Below are 20,017 nucleotides of genomic sequence, written 5' to 3'. Positions count from 1 at the left end.
TCTTCTCAGGTGTACTGTGGCGGGGAGGGCAGTTTATTGCATCAGCTGAGGGCTAGATGGGGGCATCCTGTTTCCATCCTGAGTTCCCTAAGGGCTCACCATCGGGGCAACATAATGTGATGGCTTGGTGGCTACAACATCCTTTGTTTACTGACATGGCAGCAATGTTCTTCATTCAAACCTCCCAACAGAAGCCACTTTCCCCTGTGGAAGCCCTTTCCTGGTGCAGCTACTTTCCATGTTTAATAAGAAAACTATGAAATTTAAACTGTGGAGTCACTCCAAATACCATGCCCATCTGGGACTGGAAGAGCAGGAACAGCACCAATGTTGTGGTTTGATAGTCTATCCTTCAAATGAAAACGTCTTCACTCCGCACTGCAATCTTCCTGCCTAAACTCCCCGAAAACCTATAAAACTTTCAAGGGAAGGTCTACCAGCAATGACCCAAGGGAGATGTTTTTCCCACCCCAGATCTAAGGAGGCGGAGCCCAGGACTCTCCTTCTCAATGCGGTCCTCAAGAGACTCTGATGAATACTATGTTTGAGGACCATTGCCCTAAGGAGATGCGACCAAGAAACAAGGAAGGAGGAGAGGAAGGGAGGGAGGGAGGAGAGGAGGAGGGGGAGAGGAAGGAGGAGGGGGGAGGGAGAGGAAGTTGAGGAGGAGGAGGAGAAAAGAAGGAAAGGAAGTGCTTCCATGTGTCAGGTGCTGCACAAGACAACACAAAGTACTTAACACAGATAAAAACACAGATGCTGATATTTGAAAGTTAAAGTGTCAAAAAATACGTTCACCAAAATATTGACTGAATAAATACTAACAAAAATAACATTTGTTAGTTATAATAATATAAAAATAGACTTGATGGCAAAAAGCATTAAGAGTATGAACTTCTTAAGTACAGGAATTGCTGACTCTCCCAAAAAGACACTGAATGGATACAGAAAGAATAGAGAGAGGTGATGGTTAAGCCTGGATTAAATCAAACTGAAGGTTTGGCCTCAAAGTCTCTTTACCCATCTCTTAAATGCCCACGTTCTCCCCACTCACGTGCTGTCTGCTCTCCTGGAATATCTTACCTGCTCTTATACTTTCAACTGCTCATATTTTCCAAGTCTAACTCTCTAGAGCATCTCTCTTCTCAGCGTCAGATGAACATACATGACTGTTTCCTGGACTTCCCCACTGGGATGACGTCCAGGGCCCTCAGATTCCAGAGCACCAAGAAACAGTCATGTTCTTCCTTCTCCAAACTCTTACTCCTCCCGAGTCCACCATTCCAGTGACCTGGGGATCACTCTTCCTCCCCCTCACGCTCTCCTGCACACAATCCACCTTCCAGACCTGTCAACTCCACTTTATTAATATATCAGGAATTGGCCGCCCCTTCCCCACCTGCTCAGCCACTGTTCATCAAACACAAGAGTCTTGCCCTTTTCCAATGCAATCTCCATGATTTTTTTAAAATGTAAACACATTAAGGTCGACTACTTAAAGCCTTTCTCTGGTATTCCATTGCTTTAAGATAAGTTTTAACCTCCTCCCTGGGTGGGTATTCTAGATGAGGAAGTTCATAATTTGGTCCCCGCCTTTCTCTCTCCAACGGAACCTCTCAGCACTCCCCTCTGCTGCACGAACCCCAGGGAATCAAATAGAGCTACATGCAATGCACCATTCTCTTTTATAAACCTTTAAAATATGCTCTCGCAAATTGAGACCACCCTCACTTTTCCATTTTGCTAATTCCTGCTCTTTATTTTAAGTCTTAACCCAAACTTTACCACTTCCAGGAAGCTTACTGGAACTCCTTTCTCTTCCCCCAGAGGATGTCAGAAGTCCCACCTCTTTATTTCATATTATATGATTTCTTCTCTGCATTATAATCTGTATCATGGCCTTTGTCCCTCACTAGATCATGAGGTCCTTCAGAGATCAATTTAGAAATTCTTTTTCCTCTATATTTCCTGCAAGGTAGCAAGTTGCCTGCACATAGAAGACGTTCAAGGTGCATTTGCTAAATGAATGAATGAATGAAGAAACAACATAACAAAGAGAAGCATTTGGGCACAGCTCCCAAAGCAGAAAATACTGTGCCCAGCACCCAGGTTTCTCCACCATGTACAGTTACTAGTACAGCACATCTTGGAGCTATTTACTTTCCCCTAAAAATATAAACTCTCTCCAAAGCTGTGTTTGTGGAAAGGCTGCAATGAAAGAAGCACTTGTTTAAATAGAAAGGTCTCTGGCAATTAGCAAACACAGGACAAATTCAAGACGCACTCGCTTTCCCAGGGCTCTGTGTTTGCAGTTAGATGTATGGAAAAGCTTGTGCAGAATGAGATTCCTTCTTCACAGAAAAGAAAACATGTTATTTAAATAGGAATGCCTCTCACCACCAAGGCTGCAGTCTAGAAAAATCAGTTTGGATTTACTGCAAAAAATAATCTTAGGGCACTGGGTCAAGAACGAGGGCAGAGATGCCCTGGATTTCCATTCACTCCTACAAGAAAGCCTTTTTCCCGAAGAGAACAGAAGACAAAGATGAAGGTTTGCAAACAAGTGTTGCAGGACCTAACACAGCTCTGACGGATAGGACAGAGGGGAGACAAGTGTGTGACAGAAATGGTACAGGGCGCCCGTGTCCACGCATGAAACTGCACGTGTGAAAACGCACGCACCTCAACCCCCTCCCCCGAGCGTCTTTCCCAGTGAAAGAGAATGGGCCTCAGGAGAGCGCCCGACCTTCCGACATCCCCCCTCACTGACACACAGGAGCCCCGCGTCAGCAGTGTGATTAGGTGCTGTGCCAGTTGCGAGGCTGTGGTCCTTCTGCAACTCGGTTACTTTAACAGCCCACCTTCACGCTAAAGAGCACATGAGGGAAACAAAGGCCTGTAACTGACGTAGAATTAAAATCCATCTCTGCAACAAGAGGACCTGGATTCGAATCCCATCTTTACCACCTACTTACTGAGTGACCTCTGGATAATTGCTTTACTTCCCTGAGTCCCCGGCCTTAAAGTAAAATTAAATTTACCCACTTCAAAGGGTTTTTAGTGAAGATCAAGTTGTCTCTCAAGAGCCCTGTCTTACTCACTCTGTATCTGTACTGCCCGAGTGGCTGAGGGCGCGAATTAAAGAAGCCTCACAATCAAACATGCCTTTATGTCGGCAGAGATGAATAACAGAAATGTGCCTACATGGCCACAGGTCCCCGAGTACTGCCCAGAAATCACTCCCACTCCAGACCAGCCTCTGCAGAGCGAATGCCCAGCACTGACTGCTACCTGCGCGACTCTGCATCACTTCACATCGGAGGCTGTTGGCAGGCTTCCCCTTTGGAGACGAGCCCCCAGGCCAGCCCTCGGACCTGCAGGCCTTTGGGCAGTAGGGGGGCAGCGAGGGAACTCTGCCAGAAACAGGAAGCACCTAGAAGAGGCGACGTGGGGAGCAGGACAGCCGGGCAGAGCCCTGGGTCTGTTCTCTCTGCTGCCCCCAGCCCCACCCCAGAGCCAGCAGTCTGTCAGGCACCAGCTTCATTCGTAGATGAGGGTCATTAATTTGAATTTATAGCAATGCACTGCTCTGGGCTTTGTTTTGCTTTGGCCCCCTCCTGTGGACGCTGCAGACCTCTTTGTTGGCTGGTTCTGTGAGTGGGGAGACACCATGAACAAGTGTCCAATTAGCCAGGAAAACAAAATCTGCCAGGATTCCTGCCCTGGCTGGAAGGCATCTTCCCCTAAAGCCCAGAGACTACACACCACTCAAGTGGTTGTTCCTGTTCAGCTCACCCTTCTGGGGCACACTTGCTATCCCCTGACCTCTTAACCCCACAGTAATAATCCCTACCCCTGGGGATATTATTAACCCAAGCACCCCACCCTGTCTAACTCCCTCCCTGCTCAAGCTACTACAGAAACAATACCCACTGCACAGGGATGCAGTGAGCATCAAAGATAATCCACGCAAAGGATCTGGCTTGGTGTCTGGTCCATGTGGACACATGGTAAATGTGCTCAGTTCCTCAGGAAGGGGCACGACTCATGCTTCTTGCTCTGTGGAACCATACATAGGTTTGGGGGCAGGAAGGCTGTAGAGAAAAACAGAAGACACAGCATCTCCAGATTCTCAGCAAGAGCAGCCCCTCGGTGTCCCGTGGAGCTGGGCCCAGACCTTGAAGGCCGAGCAAGTGTCTGAGTTTGGTCAGTAGAACCGCCAAGCGTGTGTGGTCAGCTCTGCCCACCCCAACATCCCTCTGCCTCCAGGGGTGGCCACTGGCCTGCACCTGCTTTTCCCACCTGATATTTATGAACAAAGCATCCCTTTCAAGAGCTGATAAAGACAGAAAGGCTCAAAGAGATGGTCTCCAGAAAGCCACTCCCAGGTACTGCAGCTCCTGCAAGAGAACCCTCCCATTGCTGAGCACGACTGTGTTCAAATGCTGGGCCATCGGGGGACATATGGGCTTTCAGACACCATAGGGCTCGCAAGAAATTATACTGTCACCTTCAATAACTGATGAAGACAATTTTAGACAACCAATCTCAATTTTCCTGCTCTGGAGAAAGACGGCCTGCCTGGCTTGCTCAGGGTGAACTTCATGAAGACCCAGAGGCTGTTGCCGGACCCGTTCTGAGAACGAATCAACGGCCGAGGGGCCATTCACCAGGGAAACAGCTACAGGAAGGCGGGGCCGCTGGAGGGTCCCTTACCAGGACTCCGGGCTCCAAGGAACCTCAGCTTTCGAAGCTGACAAGCACTTTCTGCCACCCTGATGAAGCACGGAAAGATCTCAGCTTCTGCAGTAGGAAGAGGCCCCCATTGGGCTCCTGGAGCATCCGTAGTTCAGCTGTGTAGCTGCACAACCATCTCTCAACGCCAGCACATCTGCCTCACCGTGTGGAAGGGGTTGCCAGCCGGTGAGAGCTGCTGTGATTTACTGACACACCTGAGCACCTCCAGACTCCCTCCTCATCAACCACCTCCCCACCTACCCCACCAAACTGCAAAAAGACCAAGAATGGCAGCTCTGGAGCCAAATGGAAGGAAGTCGCCTGTAGCAGGTGGTCCCACCTGTCCTCATCTGGTGCGAGCCAAAACAACCCCCTCTCCACACTGCAGAAAATGTTTCACCGATTCAGCACGAGCTCAGCCTCAGCCAGGCCAGTGGAAGGAAGAGGCAAGGCTTTGGTTCCTCCATGAGTCAGTCAGGGAGGACAGCAATTAGAGCATGGGGAACCCACTTTTTGCTCCCTTTTGCCCTGGGATCTAGTGATGAGTGATCCTTCTAGCAACTTCCTTAGTCTCCAGATGCCAGCTGAATGCCTGCACTGCCCCCAGCGTGCCTGGCTACAAGATCTACACCTGCCGAGCTGCCTCTCACAGCAAAGCCGAGGGGAGCGGCATGTCTGGAATATGCATCGCTCTGCCAGACTGCCCACGCTACTCTCCCCAAATCATCACTTTCTGTCTCCATGACAATGTCCCTAAACTTCTAACTCTGGTAAAAATTTCTGAAGCAAGATCTCCCACCCTTCTCACTCCCAAGTTAATTTCCTTCTCTGCATCGTTGGTTCCAAGCTCGCTGAACCACAGTACTTTATAATGAGCCTCTGTTATTTCAGACTTTCCAGGACACCAATCAGACCACTTATCAGCACTCATTTGTCTCCTGCTCCAGTTCTATACCTCACTAGTCCCTATGGAACCCTCTGCACTTAAACTAAGAAAGTTAAATGCTTTCTGTGGAAGAAGAAAATGTGAAGTAGTCATGCAAGCTAAACAACTAGAGTCATTGCAACTGTATTAAGATGACCCCAAAGTGGCTGAGGTCTAAATGGTAGAAGTATTGGCTCTGTTGTTTGTTTTTTTTTTTAAGTAACACCATGCTTTTCCCCCCAAATCCCAAGTGTGTGCAGACTTCCCTGGATCCACACATGAGATGCATCGGGCTGCATCCTCTAGAAATTCTGGGCACATCTCCTCATTCTCCAGAGGTGATCAATAACAGCATTAAGTTCCTGCCATAAGTGCATGCTGATCACATCCCTAGAGTTTGATCTTGAGGTCTGCAAGGTAGGCGTGTGCCTTCTAAATCTGTTAAGCTACTGAGAAGTCTTAATGGTGTTGTCTGTCACTCAAGTGACAAGGAAGAGTGTCATGAGCTATATTTGGCATCGACTTGGCCCTTATTACAGTGTCATGCTCAGTTTGGGAATTCTAATTTTCCAAAAGGTACAGAGAAATTGGAGAGGATCCAAGACAGAGCAGTGAAAATGATTAAAGGGGTGGAGAATGGAGACTCAGGAAAAAGGTTAAATGAATGTGGATGATTTATCAAAGGCAAAGAAAAATGAGGGTAGACCAAGTATCTTGAAATAAAGGAGACATTATTTTAAGGAAACCAGAAGCCATTGATCCCTGATACAAGGATACATTAAAAAAAAAAAAAAAAAAAAAAAGGCGGTCTAAGATGATGTTTGAGCATTAGGCATATTTATGATGTTTGTTAACTTTTGAAGTCATTAAGATCAGGTAACGAGATTGTCAAAATAATTTTCTTGTAAGCTCAAGAAAAAAATTATCTTCATCTATATCAATGTATTTAATTCTCACAATAATTCCAAGATAAAGGAATTGAAGTCCTCAGAAGCCAATTGTCCAAAATAACTTAGCAATTTACTCGGATCCAGAATTTAGAATGGCGTATCCGGGGGTCTACAGGTGGATCCCTTTCTCCCAAAAGCTTAGACTGTTTTTTTCTGGAAGAAGAGTATAGACCATGACCTGGGGGTAGCGTGATTATAACTTTTATTTAGGCAACTGTGAAAAACCAGGTAGGCATTTCCCCCTAAACCATGAATCACAACTGCCTCCAGATTGTTATTTTTTCTTAGACCCCAGAAAAACAACAGACCCAAGTTTCTCAACTCTTCAGATTTTTATTTGGGTGACCAGGTAAATGGTGAGGCCATGAAATGAGCCAGAGAATATCTCTAGAGGAGATGGTTTATGGACAAAGCAGATAAAAGAACTTCAAATCTGTTGAGTTTGAGGGGTCCATGGGATGTCCAGGTAGAGCAGCCCATCAGGAAGCTGGTCATGGTAGCCAGAACCTTGGATAAATGTCTGCACTCAGGATTAAATTTGGATATCACTGCATGTATGTGTCATTTAACATCTAAGAATAGAGATGGTTTCTCAGGGCACACGGGTAACATGGGAAAGTAAGGAGCGAGAGTAGAACCTTGTGGAACAGCTCTTAAAGGAGGCGAAGAGGAAACCTCAGAGTAGAGGAGGAAAACTTACAACAAGAATGGTTTATAGAAACAAAAGATACAATACCTAAGGAGATACAACAGCAATGTACATTTATGCATCAACTAACAGGGCACTGAAGTATATGCAAAAAAAAAAATATATAGCTGAAGTAAATGGAGTAGGAGACTAATGAAATTCTCATAAATGAACAACTCAAAGAAACAAAAAATAAGCAATGATAGAAACTATTTGAAAAGTATGATTAACAATAATCTGCATATATATCTGATTTACTATAATCTGCATATACATATACATATATAAAGAAGAGAATACTTTTTTCAAATGCCCATCAAACACTGATTAAAACATGATCAAGGTTTGACTACAAAGAAAATCTCAATATACTGTATTAAAAATATACAGACTATTTTCTGATTCTAATGTAATAAAATTAGGTATCAACAACAAAAACAGCAGAAAAATGAGTAAAGAAATACCTGTTCTTTTGAAACTGAAAACACTTTCCTAGAGAATTTTTGGATATAAAATGAAATGGAAAATAATGTTACAGACTAGTTATAAAGAGCGATACTAAAAACACTACACTCAAAGCAATTTTTAAAGAATCAGAAAAATTTGGTGTCATGGAAGCCAGGAGAAGAGAGGATTTCAAAGAAAGACTGCATAATAGCACTAATAGCTACAAGAAATCCACTACTAGGAAAGGACTGAAAAATGTCCACTGGATTTGGTGACTGCTAGAATAATTTCAATAGAGCAGAATACATTTAATATTTCAATGAAATAATTAAGATGCTGTTGGTAGATAACTAAAGGGTGAGGTAGCAGAGCTATAAAGTTTAGAACATGATTAGATAAGAATGAGAGCAAAAAATACAAAAGTAACTAGAGTAAGACTCAGGATCAAAAGAGACATGCTTGATATATTTATTGTGTTTGAACTGGAGAGACTTAGCTATAGAGCGAGTAAGGACCTAGGACCACTAGAAAGGAAAAAAAGAACTTGAAGAGAGAACAGTAAGTGGGAATGCAGGATGTGAAGCCAGACCCAGAAAAACATGGAAGGGAACAGGGTGAGGGTCACAGGTAGAGAGGCTGACCTTGAATAACAGAGGATGCACTTCCTCCTCTCAGCCTGAAAGAAACCTTGAGGATGAATGTGGGTGTATGTAATTTAGGGTGATGGGCAGGACACTCTTTATCAGGGAAGGAAGCCACAAGCTCATCTTCTAAAACTAAGTGGGGTTGAGGTTGACCAGGCAACAAGGGCTAATCACATGATAATAACTGCTAAAATTACTAAAATTAACTGATTTAATTCTATGAAGAATTTTATGAGGAAGGAATAGTACTTATTGTTTTTATTGCCATTTTTAAAAGTGAGGCATCTCAGGCACAAAGAAGTTAAGTAAATCATGCAGGTCAGACAGCCAGTGACTTGGGGCAGCAGCCGTGTCCGTGAGCCATGCCCTCGAGCACCTACGCGTACACTACATAGAGCTGTTAAATTAAGTCCAGATATTTTTTTGGATGGAGGCTTCACGTTTGGGCACAGAATATGTGGGTTTATAAAAGCAAGCCCGACTGATGAAATAAAGTTGAGTGCATCACCAACCATCTCACTGGAGCTGTGCTCTTTCTGTTCGCCGCAGTCTATTGATCGCGGCTGGAGAAGTCGCCGAATCCTGGCCGTGCCTCCATCGGGGTAATTTACAAGCCTGTTGCGTGAGGCTGTGAGACTGATGGACCCCGCCAGCTGGTGAAGCAGGTCCCGTGATTGATTCACTCTCTGGCTCGGCCATTTCACCCTGATCAGCCCGCGCCACCGCCTCCGCCTCCACGGTGCTCATCCATCACCCGGTAAACATCGTCAACATTGTGAACCGCGGGCACTGTCCTTTGTACCCTGTTTTCTTTTTCTTGGGATCCTCAAAGCTTGCTGTAGCTTATCTCCACTCCCTCCCTCCTGCCGTGCCAACGTGCCAAACACACCTGTATGCAGTCTCTCATGGGTATGTCACAGAGATACCACAGGTACAGGCTCAACATACCAGTTGTCTAGAGACGCAGGTGCAACCTGGGCTCTACTGCGAAGGGCAGCAGGGATTCAGGATCCAGTCTCAGATGAACCTTTCTAACTAGGACACGGGCGGCAAAGGGGTCATGCATCTGTGAGCATGTGCAGCTCAGACAAACAAGCATTTTTAAACTTCTTCCTCTGGAGTAGCCCTTTAGAAAATGTGCCGTGAATGCCCAAAAATACAGTGGCATATCTCTTTGTTTTCCCTGGAACAGGCTTTATATGTCACTTATAAACAGCTACAAAATATGCTGTCAAGAAGCCAGCGGAGGCTTTGTGGGGAGAGAACCATGCATATTGTCACATAATTGTACAGAAAACTTGTAAAAAGAGTGAAAAGGGAGAGTGTAAAAAAAGAACCATGATGTTTCATCCATAAATAATAGTCATATTGGTGTTTCAGTGCTCCAACTCAAAGCCAAAAGTTAATCTTATCTCATGTGATACTTCTCAAACAAAATGATATCTGGACCAGATAGAAATTGGATGGGAGTCCTATCCATCCATCTTCCTGTGCACAGACCAGATCCTTGACCCCACCTCCACCAAGACAGAAGTGACCCTCTGTGTCCCCCTTCCAAGGAATCTCCCCCAGCCCAAGGGAGCTGCCTTGCTGAGGACTGATGTGGCACTGCAAGGGCCTGGCCCCTTTGCTATAATCAGGGCCACTCTGAAAGGTCATCCCAGCTTCTAGAACATCCTATGGGATCAGCTGAGGCTGTTGTTGTGACTATAGAGCCATCTCCCATCACCCTGCTCTGCTTCCCTTGCTCCCTCCCATACAGGTGCTGGACCCAGAGTGCTGCCTGACAAACCACCTGCTCTCAAAGCCCTGCCTTCCTGGGAACCCAACTCCCGACACTTAGGAGAAGAAATCTATGGAGTTGAAAGTTGACTTCAATAGAAAATGCATCAGGGCTAGCTACAATAATATAAATAATTGGTTGTTTTCTAAATCCAACAAAGGAAAAAATAAGAGAACTATTTAATGTGAAACAAAAATGCTTTCAATAGAGAATGATGACTTCCTAAATATGATTATGAACTGCTGCAAGCAGTGACTGGCAAAGAGTTGGTGAGATCAAATCTCTCAGGATTTGACACCTGAGACTGTCTCAAAGGAAGACCCCTGGACCCCTTTCTCTTTATTTTTAGCAGGTCCTGCAAATGAGTCTGGTAGCTCCCTATGTCTAAACATGCCTGTAGAAAGAAACATAGAAAAGAAAGAAGAAAAGAGTGGAAGGAGAGAGAATTTCAAGGAGGAGAACAGACGAAAAGAAGGCATAGGTGGGTGACAGGAGACAAAGTTTGTTGAGGAGAAAGGGAAAAAGGCTTCCATCTGATGTGAGGGTCACCACAAAAACCTGCCACCCCCCTCATCCTTGGACAGGAAGCCAGGTCGCCCCTGCAGCGTGGAGGTGCATTTGTTCTGGAAGCCCATGGCCACCAAGAATCACAAATGAGCTGCCCTTGGAATAGGTTATGTCTGAGTGTTTTGGAGCCATTTGGTTTTGCCCATAAGTGCACTCTAACGAGTAATTCAAACTGGACGGCGTGATACTTGGTTCGAGTAAGTACTTGACCTCATCGGCAGCTACTCTCCCACACGTGGATGTGCAGCACCTGCCTCTTTGGAGCTTTGATTTCACCCAGCCTCTCTGGTTGACCTTTGACGGCTCTTCCTAAATATCAGATTCCATATCTTTCAAGCAGATGCCATATTGATTCAATTCTTCTGATCAGCTCAAGGTACAAGAAATAGAAGAAAGTGCTAGAAAGCATGTTTAACACAGAAACCTTCTCCAGAGATGGTGGAGCCTTTGATAACAGTCAAAGGGGTAAGAATAGAGGGGGAAGGATAAATCAGTTCACACTCTAAAAAGAACACAAGGAAGCATGTGGGGGGGGGGGCGTGCAAGGGATAAATCAGGAGCTTGGGATGAACACACACACACACACACTCTCACACACACACACACTCTCTCTCTCTCACACACTGCCATACATAAGATAGACAACCAACAAGGACCTACTGTGTAGCACAGGGAACCCTACTCAATATTCTGTGATAACCTATATGAGAAAAGAATCTGAAAAAGAATGAATATATGTGCTTTCCGCGCTACCCAGACAGGGGTCCATACGGCATTGTTCTGGATTCCCGTCGTAACTTAAAGGGAAACTTTCACAATGTCCGGAGCCCTTGATGTCCTACAAATGAAGGAGGAGGATGTCCTCAAATTCCTTGCAGCAGGAACCCACTTAGGTGGCACCAACCTTGACTTCCAAATGGAACAGTACATCTACAAAAGGAAAAGTGATGTTGCCCCTCGCCATGGCCTGCAGAGTCTCGGGAAAGTTGCCATTGCTCGGCGTATGCCACCCCCAGCCAACCTTCCAAGCCTGAAAGCCGAGAACAAAGGCAATGACCCCAACGTCTCACTAGTGCCGGAAGACGGAACAGGATGGGCAAGCAAACAGGAGCAGTCCGACCCCAAGAGTTCCGATGCCTCAACCGCTCAGCCGCCCGAATCGCAGCCACTGCCGGCTTCACAGACGCCTGCCTCCAACCAGTCGAAACGACCCCCAGCAGCCCCCGAGAACACTCCTTCGGTTCCAAGCGGGGTAAAGTCCTGGACACACGCCAGCATCACCCATGGAGCACATGGAGATGGTGGAAGGGCATCAAGCCTACTGTCACGATTCTCTCGAGAGGAATTTCCGACCCTGAAGGCGGCTGGCGACCATGACAAGGCTGCCAAGGAAAGGGAGTCTGCCGAACAGTCATCTGGGCCCGGACCAAGCCTCCGCCCCCAAAATTCTACAACTTGGAGGGACGGAGGTGGGCGTGGCCCCGATGAGCTGGAGGGCCCGGACTCCAAACTTCATCACGGCCATGATCCCCGGGGTGGGATGCAGCCTTCGGGCCCACCCCAGTTCCCTCCCTATCGCGGAATGATGCCGCCCTTTATGTATCCCCTGTATCTCCCATTCCCTCCGCCCTATGGACCCCAGGGGCCTTACCGATACCCAACTCCTGATGGGCCCAGCCGTTTTCCCCGTGTGGCAGGCCCCCGAGGTTCAGGGCCACCAATGCGCCTTGTAGAGCCTGTGGGTCGGCCTTCCATTCTTAAAGAAGATAATCTCAAAGAGTTTGATCAGCTGGACCAGGAGAATGATGACGGTTGGGCAGGGGCCCATGAGGAGGTCGACGACACTGAGAAGCTCAAGTTCAGTGATGAGGAAGACAGGCGAGACTCCGATGAGGAGGGAGCTGAGGGCCACAAGGAGTCCCAGTCAGCTGCTGGTGAGGAACGGCCCCCTGAAGCAGATGGCAAAAAGGGCAACTCCCCCGGCAGCGAACCGCCCCCTCCCAAGAGGGCCTGGGCAGAGACCTCTCGGCCTCCAGAGACAGAGCCGGGGCCTCCTGCCCCAAAGCCTCCCCCACCCCCACCTCACCGGGGCCCCGCCGGGAACTGGGGCCCCCCTGGGGACTACCCAGATCGTGGGGGCCCTCCCTGCAAGCCCCCAGCACCCGAAGACGAAGATGAGGCTTGGCGGCAGCGGAGAAAGCAGTCTTCATCTGAAATCTCCCTGGCCGTGGAGCGGGCCCGGCGACGGCGAGAGGAGGAGGAGCGGCGCATGCAGGAGGAGCGCAGGGCAGCCTGTGCCGAGAAGCTCAAGCGACTTGATGAGACGTTTGGGGCACCTGACAAGCGGCTCAAAGCAGAGCCTGCTGCACCACCTGCTGCCCCTCCTGCTCCCCCTCTCCCACCTGCAACCCCCAAAGAACTCCCCACACCTCCAGCTCCTCCACCGGCACCAGTCCCGACACCTGAAAAAGAACCGGAAGCGCTGGCACAGTCCCCTCCTGCCCGGCCCACCCCCACTCCAGGTGTGGCCCCAGCTCCCACCATGGTGAGTGGTGGTGGCAGCACCAGTAGCACCAGCAGTGGCAGCTTCGAAGCCAGCCCAGTGGAACCCCAGTTGCCCTCAAAAGAGGGTCCCGAACCACCAGAAGAGGTTCCTTCTCCTGCCACACTCCCAGCCCCAAAGGTGGAACCCAAGGGTGATGGTGTTGGTCCTACCCGGCAGCCCCCCAGCCAAGGCTTGGGCTACCCCAAGTATCAGAAATCGTTGCCTCTGCGTTTCCAGCGGCGGCAGCGGCAGCGGCAGCGGCATCAACAGGGCTCCGGCCCACCTGCCCCAGCAACCCCATCACCACCACAGCCTGCGGCCATGGGGGCTGTGCCAGCTCCACAGGCTCCGCCACCCCCCCCCCAAGGCCCCGTACCCAGGTGCTCTGGGCCGGCCCCCACCCATGCCCCCCATGAACTTTGATCCCCGTGGATGACGATGCCTCCTTATGTGGACCCCCGGCTCCTCCAGGGCCGGCCCCCTCTGGACGTCTACCCTCCTAGTGTGCATCCCTCTGGCTTGGTTCCCCGGGAACGCGCAGACAGTGGGGGCTCAAGCTCAGAGCCATCTGAGCGCCATGCACCCCCCCTCTTAGGGATCGGGGCACCCCACCAGTGGATCCAAAGTTGGCCTGGGTAGGAGATGTCTTCACCACCACCCCCGCTGACCCCCGTCCACTTACCTCACCACTGCGCCAGGCTGCTGATGAGGATGAGAAGGGGATGAGGAGCGAGACTCCTCCAGTACCTCCCCCACCACCCTATCTGGCCAGTTATCCAGGCTTTCCTGAGAATGGAGCCCCTGGGCCCCCAATCCCTCGCTTCCCTCTGGAGGAGCCAGCTCCCCCAGGGCCCCGGCCAGTTCCCTGGCCCCCAGGCAATGATGAGGCAGCCAAGATACAAGCTCCACCACCCAAAAAGGAAACCCCTAAGGAGGAGACTCCACAGCCGACTGGGCCAGAAGCTGGTCGAAAGCCTACCCGTGGAATTGGAGGCCAAGGTCCCCTGCCACCTCGCGGAGAGAGCCGCACTGAGACCTGCTGGGGCCCTCGCCCAGGCAGCCGTCGTCGTGGAATCCCTCCAGAGGAGCCAGGGGCCCCTCCGCACCGGGCTGGGCCTATAAAGAAACCTCCACCCCCTGCAAAAGTCGAAGAGCTGCCCCCCAAGCCCCTTGAACAGGGAGATGAAACCCCCAAGGTTCCAAAGCCAGACCCATTGAAGATGGCAAAGGGGAAGATCGGTGGCTCCAAGGAGACCCCACCCAGTGGGAATCTTTCCCCTGCCCCAAGGCTTCGAAGGGACTATTCCTATGAAAGAGTGGGTCCTACCTCTTGCCGGGGTCGGGGCCGAGGGGAGTATTTCGCCAGAGGGAGGGGTTTTGGGGGGACCTATGGGGGGCGGGGAGCCCGAAGCCGCGAGTTCCGTAGTGACCGGGAGTTCCGTGGAGATGATGGGTGTGGAGGTGGGACGGGGGGACCAAACCATCCTGCTGCTCCCCGAGGCCGCACTGCCAGTGAGACACGGAGTGAGGGGTCAGAGTATGAAGAAATCCCCAAGCGGCGCTGGCAGCGGGGCTCAGAGACAGGCAGTGAGACCCATGAGAGTGATCTGGCCCCCTCAGACAAGGAGGCCCCCACACCCAAGGAAGCAGTACTTACGCAGGCGCCTCTTGCTCCCCCACCATCAGGAGCACCCCCGTCACCAGCCCCAGCCCGATTTTCCACTGCCCGAGGTGGACGCGTCTTCACTCCCAGAGGGGTGCCATCACGCCGGGGTCGAGGGGGAGGGCGGCCCCCTCCCCCCATTTGCCCAGGCTGGAGCCCCCCAACCAAGTCCCTGGCTCCAAAGAAACCTCAAACAGGTCCTTTGCCCCCAAGTAAGGAGCCTTTGAAAGAGACGCTGATCCCAGGGCCTCTGTCCCCCATGGCCCGTGGGGGCAGCAACATGGGCATGGGTGTGGAAGATGGGGAGCGGCCCAGAAGGAGGCGAGCTGGGAGGGCTCAGCAGCAGGACAAGCCGCCTCGTTTCCGGAGACTGAAACAGGAGCGGGAGAATGCTGCCAGAGGGACTGAGGGCAAGCCCTCTTCCCTAGCCCTTCCAGCCTCCACTCCTGGGCCAGGAGAGGCCCTCACGACAGTAGCAGTGCCACCACTGGCTCGCCGAGCAGCCTGCAAAGTCTCCTGATCTGTCAAACCAGAACTCAGATCAAGCCAATGAGGAGTGGGAGACTGCCTCAGAGAGCAGCGACTTTGCCAGTGAGCGCCGGGGAGACAAGGAGGCTCCGCCACCAGCACTACTAACCCCCAAAGCTGTGGAGACTCCTGGGGGCAGTGGAAGTGGAGCAGGACCAGGCATTTCGACCACGTCCCGTGGAGATCTGAGCCAGAGAGCCAAGGATTCGAGCAAGCGGAGCATCTCCAGTCAGTGGCCTGGCATGGAAAGGCAGAACCGGTGCCCAGGCCCAAGCAGCAAGTCTGGCAGTGGTGGCGGCAGCAGTGGAGGAAGTGGCGGGGGTCCTGGAGGGAGGACCAGCCCAGGGCGAGGGGACAAGAGAAGCTGGCCCTCTCCTAAGAACCGAAGCCGTCCTCCAGAGGAGCGTCCCCCAGGGCTCCCTCTGCCTCCCCCACCCCCCAGCAGTTCTGCTGTCTTCCGCCTGGACCAAGTTATCCACAGCAACCCTGCTGGCATCCAACAGGCTCTGGCCCAGCTCAGCAGCCGCCAAGGAAGTGCAGCTGCACCAGGGGGGAACCCGAGGCCCAAGGCTGGGCCTCCCCAAACTCCTCAAGGCCCCTCCCCTCGGCCCCCAACCCGGTATGATCCTCAGAGGGCCCATAATAACAACGTCAGTTCAGACCCCCACTTTGAGGAGCCAGGGCCGATGGTGAGGGGGGTGGGCCGGACTCCCCGGGACTCTGCTGGGGTTAATCCCTTCCCCCCTAAACAGCGAGAGTGGCCTCCCAGAAAACCGGAGCTGCTGCAGGAGGAGTCTTTGCCACCTTCTCATAGCTCTGGATTCTTGGGCCCCAAACCTGAGGGCCAAGGCCCTCAGGGAGAGTCCAGAGATGCAGGAACAGAGGCTCTGACTCCTCACATCTGGAATCGCTTACATACTACTGCCACTAGCCGGAAGAGTTACCAGCCTGGCTCCATGGAGCCTTGGATGGAACCCCTGAGTCCTTTTGAGGATGTTGCTGGCACAGAGATGAGTCAGTCTGACAGTGGGGTGGACCTGAGTGGGGATTCTCAGGTGTCATCAGGTCCCTGCAGCCAGCGAAGTTCCCCTGATGGAGGACTCAAAGGAGCAGCAGAGGGGCACCCCAAGCGGCCTGGAGGCCCCTCACCCCTGAATGCTGTTCCTAGTGAGGGCCCACCTGGCTCCGAACCCTCTGAACCTCCTAGGAGACGACCACCTGCCCCCCACGATGGGGACAGAAAGGAGCTGCCCCGGGAGCAGCCTCTGCCCCCTGGGCCCATTGGCACAGAACGATTGCAGCGTACAAAGCGAGGCCCAGAGCCTGGCTCCCTCCGGCCATCCCATCGACCTGGTCCTCCAGTCCAGTTTGGTACCAATGACAAGGACTCGGACTTGTGCCTAGTGGTGGGAGACAGTTTAAAAGCAGAGAAGGAGCTAACGGCATCAGTTACTGAGGCCATTCCCATAGCCCGAGACTGGGAGCTGCTCCCCAATGCTGCTGCCTCAGCTGAGCCGCAATCCAAGAACCTGGGTTCTGGGCACTGCGGTCCAGAGACCAGCTCTTCAGGCCAGCGCTTGTACCCTGAGGTCTTCTATGGCAGCCCTAGGCCTCCCAGTTCTCAGGTCTCAGGGGGAGACATAGACTCTCAGCTACTACCCAACAATGGAGGCTTCCGGCCAGGGACACCCTCATTGCACCCTTACAGATCACAGCCCCTGTACCTCCCCACGGGCCCAGCCCCACCCTCGGCACTGCTCTCTGGGGTAGCTGTCAAGGGCCAGTTTCTGGATTTCTCTGCACTGCAAGCAACAGAGCTGGGGAAGTTGCCAGCTGGAGGAGTTCTTTACCCTCCACCTTCCTTCCTCTATTCTCCAGCTTTCTGCCCTAGCCCTTTGCCAGACCCACCCTTGCTTCAGGTGCGACAGGATCTGCCATCTCCTTCAGATTTTTATTCTAATCCTCTGCAACCTGGTGGCCAAAGGGGCTTCCTCCGCTCAGGGGCCCCTGCCCAGCAGATGTGTCTACCCACGGTGGACTCACAGCTGCCTGTGGTGAACTTTGGCTCCCTGCCACCAGTGCCACCTCCTGCCCCACCCCCCCTTTCTCTGTTACCTGTGGGCCCTGCTCTGCAGCCCCCCAGCCTGGCTGTGCGGCCCCCACTGGCTCCTGCTACTCGGGTGCTGCCTTCACTGCCAGGCCCTTCGGCCCTAGCTTGGGGCGAGCAGAGCTGCACCCAGTAGAACTAAAGCCGTTCCAGGATTATCGAAAACTGAACAGCAACCTTGGGGGACCTGGGTCATCACGAACTCCCCCAGCTGGAAGGTCTTTCTCTGGCCTCAATTCCCGTCTCAAGGCCACACCTTCCACCTACAGCAGAGTTTTCCGCACCCAGCGCATCGACCTCTACCAGCAGGCCTCCCCACCGGATGCCCTGCGCTGGATGCCGAAGCCTTGGGAGCGGACAGGGCCATCTTCTCGAGAAGGGCCGCCCCGAAGGGCAGAGGAACCTGGGTCCCGAGGGGACAAGGAGCCTGGATTGCCCCCACCCCGCTGAGGGAGTTCCCTTTGTCCCCCACCCCCCGGGGCTTGTACATAGATTATAAATATATAAGGGGGAAAGGGGCGGGTGGGGAAGGGTTGTGGGGCTGGGGCCTCACTTCCCCTCCTCCTCCCTCCCCTGGTCCCCTATCCCTGGGGCCCTTTGTTAAAAAAGAATAATAAAAGGATTAAAAAAATATTTCCAAAATGAAAAAAAAAAAAAAAGAATGAATATATGTGTATGTATAACTGAAACACTTTGCTGTACACCTGAAGCTAACACGACATTGTAAGTCAACTACACTCCAATAAAATCAAAATTTAAAAAAAAAAAAAGAATACAAGGAAGCAGACGCAGTTAGAAATGGCCCAAATCGCCAGGATTCTGGTCAGCAAATGTGAATTTAAGAGCAAAGAAATAATTTCTGTATCTCCTTAGAAAACCTCAGTGGCCAAGAGTTTGCTCTTCCAAGCAGCTATGAACTGCAGAAATCATTTCTCCCTTCCTTCTTCCTGTATCCGGACTTCTCAGGAGCCAGCCCTCTTTGATCAAATCAGAAAACTAGCCATCCCTATTCAGTCCTCATACAGGATTTCCATTTCCTTGGTGTCCTCCCTCCCAGTCAGGCCCTTCATTGTACTTGAACCAGAGTAGGGTCCCGGAGGCAGGACTCTGGTTAAGAAATCCTGTTTCCTTGGTTTTACGTGGAATGGGACCGCCTGTGTTACAGGCACACTGGCCCAAATCCTGTCCTCTCTGCTGCTCATCTCCCATATCTACAGACATGTAGACAAGCCATTCTCCAGCATCAAAAATTTAAGCTTACTGTGTCATTTAGAAATGAATTCTGTTCTGTTTCCCAAATGCACTCTCTTATTCAATTTAATTCCAAAACACACCCACCCAGTAGTCTGGGGATGGTGAAGAAACGATCTAAGAACACGGACAATCATGACATTTTGCCCGTGATCCCCTCCCCAACCTCTCAAGCCCACCTCCTCCCCATCCTGTCAGAAAGTGCCCCGCGATGAGTTCAGAACTGTCCATTAACATCAGAGGTAAACGCAAAATTCATCAATCCAGCAGCTCTCTCTACTTGGATACATTGTTTTGCTTCAGACACGCACCTCGGAGGTGCCTCAGTTTCTCCAAATGTCAAATGGAGGTAATATGAGAAGCAGGTCAATTAAATCATATGGGAATAGTCTCTAAACCCTTAGGAGAAAATGGGCTATTGTTAAAAAAAATGCAAAAAACTACAAATAGAACTACCATATGATCCAGTAATTCCACTACTGGGCATATGCCCAAAGAAAACCATAATCCCAAAAGAAACATGTACCATAATGTTTATTGCAGCACTATTTACAATAGCCAGGACATGGAAGCAACCTAAATGCCCATCAACAGATGAATGGATAAAGAAGATGTGGCATATATATACAATGGAATATTACTCAGCTATAAAAAGGGATGAGATGGAGCTATATGTAATGAGGTGGATAGACCTACAGTCTGTCATACAGAGTGAAGTAAGTCAGAAAGAGAAAGACAAATATTGTATGTTAACTCACATATACGGAATCTAAAAATGGTACTGATGAACTCAGTGACAAGAACAAGGACGCAGGTGCAGAGAATGGACTGGAGAACTCGAGGTTTGGGAGGGGGCGGGGGGTGAAGGGGAAGCTGAGACGAAGTGAGAGAGTAGCACAGACATATATATACTACCAACTGTAAAGTAGATAGCCAGTGGGAAGTTGTTGTATAACAAAGGGAGTTCAACTCGAGGATGGAAGATGCCTTAGAGGACTGGGGCGGGGAGGGTGGGGGGGACTCGAGGGAGGGTGAGGGGGAGTCAAGGGAGGGAGGGAATACGGGGTTATGTGTATAAAAACAGATGATTGAACTTGGGGTACTCCCCAAAAAATAATAAATAAATAAATAAAATTTTTTAAAAAATGCAAAGCATTGATATCAATATAATTACTTCTGAGA

General features: G+C 50.6%; 1 protein-coding gene across 1 annotated transcript; it reads left to right on the top strand.

Moving 5' to 3' along the window:
* The first annotated feature begins 11,558 nt into the window (after positions 1 to 11,558).
* On the top strand, positions 11,559 to 18,060 carry LOC130860914 (protein PRRC2A-like). The gene is given in 6 exon segments (XM_057749452.1): positions 11,559 to 13,640; positions 13,642 to 13,711; positions 13,714 to 13,872; positions 13,875 to 15,454; positions 15,456 to 17,667; positions 17,670 to 18,060. Coding segments are annotated over 6 exon segments (6,468 nt in total). The 3' UTR covers positions 18,035 to 18,060.
* The last annotated feature ends 1,957 nt before the right edge of the window (positions 18,061 to 20,017 follow it).

The sequence above is a fragment of the Hippopotamus amphibius genome, chromosome 9, assembly GCF_030028045.1.
Source record: "Hippopotamus amphibius kiboko isolate mHipAmp2 chromosome 9, mHipAmp2.hap2, whole genome shotgun sequence".
Taxonomy (NCBI): domain Eukaryota; kingdom Metazoa; phylum Chordata; class Mammalia; order Artiodactyla; family Hippopotamidae; genus Hippopotamus; species Hippopotamus amphibius.
Note: the sequence above shows the minus strand (reverse complement) of the source record. Positions and strands in the feature narration are given on the sequence as shown.